This window comes from Fulmarus glacialis, unplaced genomic scaffold, assembly GCF_000690835.1.
Source record: "Fulmarus glacialis isolate BGI_N327 unplaced genomic scaffold, ASM69083v1 Scaffold35183, whole genome shotgun sequence".
In the NCBI taxonomy this organism is placed as follows: Eukaryota; Metazoa; Chordata; class Aves; order Procellariiformes; family Procellariidae; genus Fulmarus; species Fulmarus glacialis.
In genome coordinates, this window is record NW_009204196.1 from 1 (window position 1) to 6,923 (window position 6,923).

The following is a 6,923-nucleotide window of genomic DNA, read 5'->3' on the forward strand; positions in this document are numbered from 1 at the left end:
GGTGGCTCTTCCTCTGCCCCCCGTGCCGCAGCCAGCCCGGGCGGGAGCTGCTCGGTTTTCGGTTCCCCCCCATTGCCCTGCGCCTTCCCTTGTCCTTTTGCGTCCAGCCTGAGCAGGTGAGACGGACAGGGAGCTGCTTCAGGCGTCCTCTGGCAGCGGCCGCTCAGCGTTTATAGGCTCTTCCAGCTCTCGGATGTGTCTCGCGAGGACGAGAGCTGTACCAGGGGAGATCCGGGGTTCGGTCTGTGACTGAACTCCACAGCTGCAGGGCGCAGTGCGTGGCCTGTGCTGAGCCTTGTTTTTTGAGAGCGGCTCTGAACTGTTGCTTTTTTCCTTCTGCAGGTTGACTCCTTCAGGGAGCGGATCACGAGCGAGGTGAGTATCCCTCTGCTACTGCCCAGAATGTGATAGGACAGGAAAGAGGCCGTTCAGCCGTATCTTTCTGACAGACTTGATTTCAATTTGAGCCTCTCCTGGAAGCTTAAAAACGCTCAGAGCTTCAGTCACCAACTGGAGCGAGGTTACGTAGCCTCCTGGCTCTCCTGGCATCTTTTCACCTTCGCTTAACATGATGGTTGGCAGCAGGCAGAACTTGCGTTCTCTCCTGTTTCCTGCCTTTGGACTGTTGATTTCCCTGGCGCTCTTGCCTGCTAGCGGCAACCTTGTGGCATTGTTTCACGTCTGTTCTTTCTCTCTCAGGCTGAAGACCTCGTGGCAAACTTTTTCCCAAAGAAGCTGTTAGAACTCGATGGCTTCCTTAAGGTAAGGTATACGTTGTCCTCTGTATCCTTTTTCATTTTCAAGCTACATGTTGAAAACGATGTGGCAGGTCTTGTCCTGTTTATTTTCTTGTGTATTTCACCTTGTTACAAAGACACGAAGCAGTGGCTTGGTTGCTTGCGTGCATTTGAGTGCTGTTAGCTCTAGAGGGGGTGCTTCCTTTTTCAGTTTTCTTTGTGTGATTACCACATTTATCTTTCTTGCATATTCGGCAACTTCGGGCTGTCTTTCACGATGCTGTGGTCTCACAGGGACTCCAGCATTGCAGACAGTTGATAGCTTTGATCACAGTCTGGAGCTGGCACGCTGTTGTTGGGTGGAGGGAGGTCTATTCACAGGCCTATTGTTAAGACTTTTTTTTTTTCATTCATGCTTATTTTATGGTTGGATAAGAGGGAGGCCTGAATCTTTTGTCTTCTCATTGTGTTTGGTGTGACAGAATTTGTTAGTTCACAATTAAATAACAAATCTGCTTTATTTTCCAGGAGCCTATCCTGAATATTCACGATCTCACTCAGATCCATTCAGACATGAACCTCCCAGTGCCTGACCCAATTCTTCTCACGAACAGCCATGATGGACTGGACGGGGTAAGATTACTCTCTTGGCTGTGATCCCTACTTCTGTTGATTAAAACTGCATGGCTTGCTCTGTGCTGGAGTAGTATATTCTTATTTAATAACAGGCTATGGCTCTCCCAAAAACTTTAGGAATTGGTCTCTCGAGCCTGGGAAGTCTGCTGGAGGTAACGCTGTCCTCTGCAGTCCTCCTTTGTTTTTAAAGAAGGATGCCTAGAAACCAGGAGCGTAGCAGAGGCTCTAAAGTTTTCCTTATTTCCTTTGCAACACTGTTATAGCTTACGACTAGTTTGTGAGTAAAACATTTTGTATATTTTAGCCAAATATGAAAAAGAGGAAGCTGGAAGACCGTGAAGAGACCTTTCAGGGTAAGAGTCCCCAAGTCTCTTGTGTTGCTGCCTGCCCCCTGAACCAGCGCACCGTGCCTTAGGGGTATGACATCACGTGAACTCCACTTGCCCGGTCCTGACAGCAGCTGCTGCTCATGCGGGCCTGTCCCTACAACCTCTCAGAGCCTGACCTACGGATGTTCTGTTGTGGAGGAGTCAGGTTCCAGCTCTTAGAAGCATAATTAGGACTTCTCTGATAGACATAAGTAGTACTTGCTTGAGCTTGGCCTGCTGACAGAGGCAGCTGATCTCCCTGCGGCTCTGTGCTGAAAGCTCTCCTTGTCTGGAGGAAGATACCAGGCTTTGGATTAAGCTGAGGCAGAAACAGCTCGTATACGTGCATCAGGAAAATGCTTTGTGCCCATCCTCAGCAGCCTGGAGCTCTTCAGCTCTCATCTCCGCTCCATGTTTTCTCTTTTCCTTTCTTTGTGGTAATCGCTGTTACCCCATGTAAATTTCCCCTTCCCCACAGGTTAGCTATAGCCTGGCTCAGTGTCCGCTACTAGCCTTTGCGGGAGATAAGACGCTCAGGTGGACCTTCAGTCTGATCCCCTGGCGCAGCCGTTCCTACGTCTTGCTGATGCAAGGTGTTTTTCTCCTCTGCCGCTAGGTACCAAAGTGTTTGTGATGCCCAATGGGATGCTGAAGAGCAACCAGCAGCTGGTGGACATCATTGAGAAAGTGAAACCAGAAATCAGGCTGCTTATTGAGAAGTGTAATACGGTGGGTATGAGCGCTGGAGAAAGTGGAGGCAGTAGGATGCTTTTGCTCCCAGAGAGGCAAAGCTGCTCTGAGTGGAAGGAGCAGGCCCCTCTGTATTCTGTAGATGAGGAAAGGCGGGATTCATATTACAGTGTCTAAAAGTGGCTGGGGGGGAGGTGGAGGGGAATAATGTTTTTCTGAGCCCTCGGGGAGCTCTGTAGTTCACCTCCTCAACGAGGATGATGTCTGTTATGCAGGCTCCTTCCTTGAGGCTTTTCTTCACTCTTCTTTTGCACAGTCACAGACACCTGCTGAGACCTTCTGTGGCACAGTCAGAAGAGCTTCCCATGGGAAGCTGTGCTTGTGCTGGCTTGTGTGGCATCCCGCCCATGTGGGAAATGATCTCCTCAGAAGTGTTGCATGACCGTGAAGGACCTGCAGTTCTTCATGAACTGCTTGGCAAAAAGCAGGGTCCTGGGGGGGCTTTTGGTAAAACTTTTGAGAGAGGTCTCTGTGGAGCTGTTGGCGTTGGTCAGTGTTGTGATCTTTCCACCGCAGGTGAAAATGTGGGTGCAGCTTCTCATCCCCAGGATAGAAGATGGAAACAACTTTGGTGTTTCTATTCAGGTAAGGCACCATTGGCTCTATGTTCTGCTGTAGGAGAGAGCTGTGCTACAGGGACATGGATCTCTTGGGTTCCTCTGAACCTTTCATTTGATGGTATCCAGCAGCTGCAGTCATGGGGCTGGTTTAGGTTTTAAAACCCAAACCCGAGCTTGACATGGCACTGCTGAGACATGTTGCTTTCAGAGCCCTGAAGGCCAGCTGCAGTCTCATGAAGCTAATGGCTTCCTTGTCTTCCCTGCAGGAGGAAACAGTTGCCGAGCTTCGAACTGTGGAGAGTGAGGCAGCATCCTACCTGGACCAGATTTCTAGGTAGGCATGCAAGAACAGGCCTCTTTTTTTTGGGATCCTCTTGGGAAAAGTAAAGTGCTTGGGGAAGGTCCCCCAGCTTTTCTACGGCAGCTTGGGCCTGAAAAAAATCTTGGTGCTATTTATCTGACTTTTAGTCTCTCCCTTTTCCTACCAGATATTATATCACAAGAGCAAAGTTGGTTTCCAAAATAGCTAAGTACCCTCATGTGGTAAGTAAATGGGGAAGTGGAGATTTACATGTTACATGCTGCTGCTTTTTGGGACTCTTTAGGCCACTTCATGACTGTCCTTTTTGAGCTGAGGGTACTGGGGGAAAAGGGGGGATTGTACAAGGATGCAGGACATGTGCGTTAGAGGAGAGCAAGCTGGAGGGGGGATTCCTTTGTAAAAGGTAGGACCTTCACTTGGAGTGTGGGAGGCACAGCTGAGCTCAGGCCACTCAGCCTTGCGTCTGCTCTCTGTAGGAGGATTACCGCCGCACAGTGACAGAGATCGATGAGAAGGAGTACATTAGTCTGCGCCTGATCATTTCAGAGCTGAGGAATCAATATGTAAGTGAAAAAATGGAGCTTGGACTGGCTCCCTGCACAGTGGTGGAGAGAGACCTTTTGAGCCTGTTGCTGTTCTCCCCTTTCCCTATGAGCACACCTAGTCCTGGCAAGAAGCCTGTCTCCTCCCCACTCCGCTTTGGCTCTAACAAGAGGAGCCGACTGTTGCTTCTCCGCCATCTCCTAGAGATGCAGGTGTTTCCAACTGAGCGTTCACAGGAGTCTAGCACAAAATATTCCTTCCACCTCTGTGGGAGCCTGTGATCCTCAACTCTTCATGCAGTACAAGCCATTCCTGGGGTCTGTAAAGAAATCTTCTCTCCTTGGCGTTACATGCAGTGGCTTCTGTAAAGTCTGGCTGAAAGAAGCCCTAATCTTAACTAGGTGTGTGATTGCACGCAGGGGTTGAAGGTGGTGCTAAGATGAGCTGTACTGCTGTTTTAGCCAGTCCTCATTGTGAAAGCTGAAGACTGGATGACTTCATCCTTCTTGTCTGAGTCCTGTTCTCCCTTTTTGCAGGTCACTTTGCATGACATGATCCTTAAAAACATTGAGAAGATCAAGAGGCCTCGGAGCAGCAATGCTGAGACCCTCTATTAAATGTCAACGTTTGAACTTGAGAACTGTTCAGTCAACTAAAGACCGTCATTGCCTTGGTTTGTTACGTGACTATCGAGATGGGAAACTGGCTGGAAATAGTATCGCATTCTTAGTTAAACTCTAAAGAAATTCTTGCCTAGTTTGTGATTGGTTTTGTTCAGGTCTCAGGAGCTCTCCCTCCCTCAAGTAACTGGTAATGAGAAGGCCGTGCTGCTTTGGAGTGCCCTAGAGGCTGCTGCAGAGTGAGAGCACCAGCCAGGCAGGAACATTCCTTCATGCCTTTCTTCCTACCTGAGTAGGAACGACACTAGAGACCAAGCCCTCGTCCTGTCCCATCTCTTGGTTGGAGGCTTCACTGGGGTCTCTGGGAATGGGGCAGACAGTCTTCAGCACGAGAGCAAGCCCAGGGGGTGTTGCAGTGATGGAGAAGCTCGCTCTCTTCACTGCTGGCTGTAGCTGGGCCGCTCTGCCACCAGTGCTCTGCACTGACCAATTGCAAAGACAGAGGAACCTGCCCCTTCTGGGCTCGTGGCAGCAGCCGCACTCCAGTGCCACTGAGTGGTCTGTACTCCTTTTCTGGCTCTCTTCTGACTCAGCAGAGTCTGCCCCATCTGTCTCTGCCTTGTCAGTTCTGGCTAGATCAGTGCAGAGCACAAGGTGTCGCTTGAAACTAGGGCTGGTTGCTCTCCTGGCTGGTCCTGAGCTCAGGTGGCTTCTGCTCCTGTTTGCAATTTGACTAGAGCCACTTCCTTGGCTAAACCCAACGTTACTTCACATATGTTCTAGTGCCCCTTCAGCATGAGATGCTTTTGCCCAGGCTGAGAGAAGGGAGGGGCCGGAGGTCTGATACTAAAGTCCTGATAGTCTCCGCACGTGGTCAGACTGAGACCCGCTGTCTCCTGGCAGTGCTCCCCACTGCCTGGGGAGCAGGCCAGCTGCGACAGGTGGTGCTCGGGGGTGAGGATGGCTGATACCCACCCGGTACCATTGCAGACCTTGTAGTCTTTCCCCTGCAAAGGGCACGCTCGTGTGCCTGGTGACTCCTCTAAGCCGCCGGAACGTTTCATGGTCCATTACAAACCCCTTTGGAAATGACTGGTTGTGTTGCGTCAGTTTTTGTGTGTGGCAAGTGGGCCCATAACGCTGCAGGCTCCAAAATTTTCTTATTTATAGTATTTCTACTTAAGTCCCTTATTCAGGGAACTCTAAATCATTTGTTTCAGGAACCTTGCTGTTTCCCGGGTCTTGCTGTTACACTCGTATATTCTTATTGTGCAGTAGCCTTAATAGTTGTGTTAACCTCATTGTAACAACAGTGACAAATGGAATGAACTTTCTCCCCTTCTTTTTTCACTTTGTTTTTGTTTCTTCTGCTTCCACATCTAAGAGCCATGTTGTCTCTTGCTGGTTTCCCAGGGATTTGCCCAGAGTGTGGAGGGCAGCTGGCCCTTGCTATAGGCTCTTCTGTTGTTGTTTGTAGTAAGTCAACTTTTAGTCTTCCCACTAATAAATATTCAGTAACAAACCAACTGCGTTCTAGCTGCTGTCTGGGAGCAGCACTTCCCCTTGTGTTTCTTTGTATTGATTCCTTTTAATTTGTTCGGCTCTCTTTGCCAGATGAAAGTATGTAAACTTTTACCATGTCAAGAAATTAAAATAAGGTACTTGGAATTCTTTTAAGGTAGCCCCTTGTGTGTGATACTGAGCTCTTAGGCTGTGCAGTGTTAACGTCTGTTCTGGTCCTGCCTTTCTCACATCCAGTTGCTCCTTCCCTGCATTCTCCTCGTTCCTCTCTTTGACTGTGTTGCAAACTGCTATGCACTGCTTTGTAGGTTGTTTCTGTTCCTTTAGCATGCCTTATGTTAGGCGTACAGTCTTGGGTTTTACGTGATCTGTCCCATCTCAACCCTGTGTGCGGGATGGGCCATCTCTGTTGAAACAGACGCAAGAGATTTGCGTGGTGTTTCTCTAAGAGTCTGCGGCCTGCTCCGTGGCTGCTCCTGCACCTCTGCCAAGCAGGTGTCTGCAGCGCTGTGCAGGTGCCTGAATGCCGCGCCTGGCGCGTGTGTTCGGTGCGTGGTCTGTTACTCTCTTGGCTGCTCCGTGCACGTGGTACCAAAGGAAATGCAGGCTGCCCTGCAGTGCCCCAGCCAAAGTGTCCTCTGCTCTCCCCAGGGAATCGTCCTCGTTCTTGTTGCGCTTCCTTCCGCCTCTGCTGCACCACAGCCCGGGGTGCAGAGACCTCTCCAGTGGCACTCCTATTTCCCTAAGCGTCCTGTCCCCCAGCCGCCGGGCTGCAGGCCCCTCTGTGAGCCTGCCCCCGGGACAGGCAGGGCTCGGCGCCTGGCCCGAGCTTGGCCGCGCTTCCCGGCCGGGGTGCCGCTAGGTGG

At 50.4% G+C, this 6,923-nt stretch overlaps 1 protein-coding gene across 1 annotated transcript; it reads left to right on the forward strand.

Annotated features, from left to right (window-relative positions):
• Positions 1-330: 330 nt before the first annotated feature.
• On the forward strand, positions 331-6,200 carry PSME3 (proteasome (prosome, macropain) activator subunit 3 (PA28 gamma; Ki); the record flags this gene model as incomplete). Its single annotated transcript, XM_009574903.1, has 10 exons — positions 331-375; positions 700-762; positions 1,266-1,370; positions 1,678-1,726; positions 2,358-2,470; positions 3,008-3,076; positions 3,318-3,385; positions 3,540-3,594; positions 3,850-3,936; positions 4,453-6,200. Coding segments are annotated over 10 exons (735 nt in total), but the record flags the coding sequence as incomplete, so codon positions are not given.
• Between the last annotated feature and the right edge of the window lie 723 nt (positions 6,201-6,923).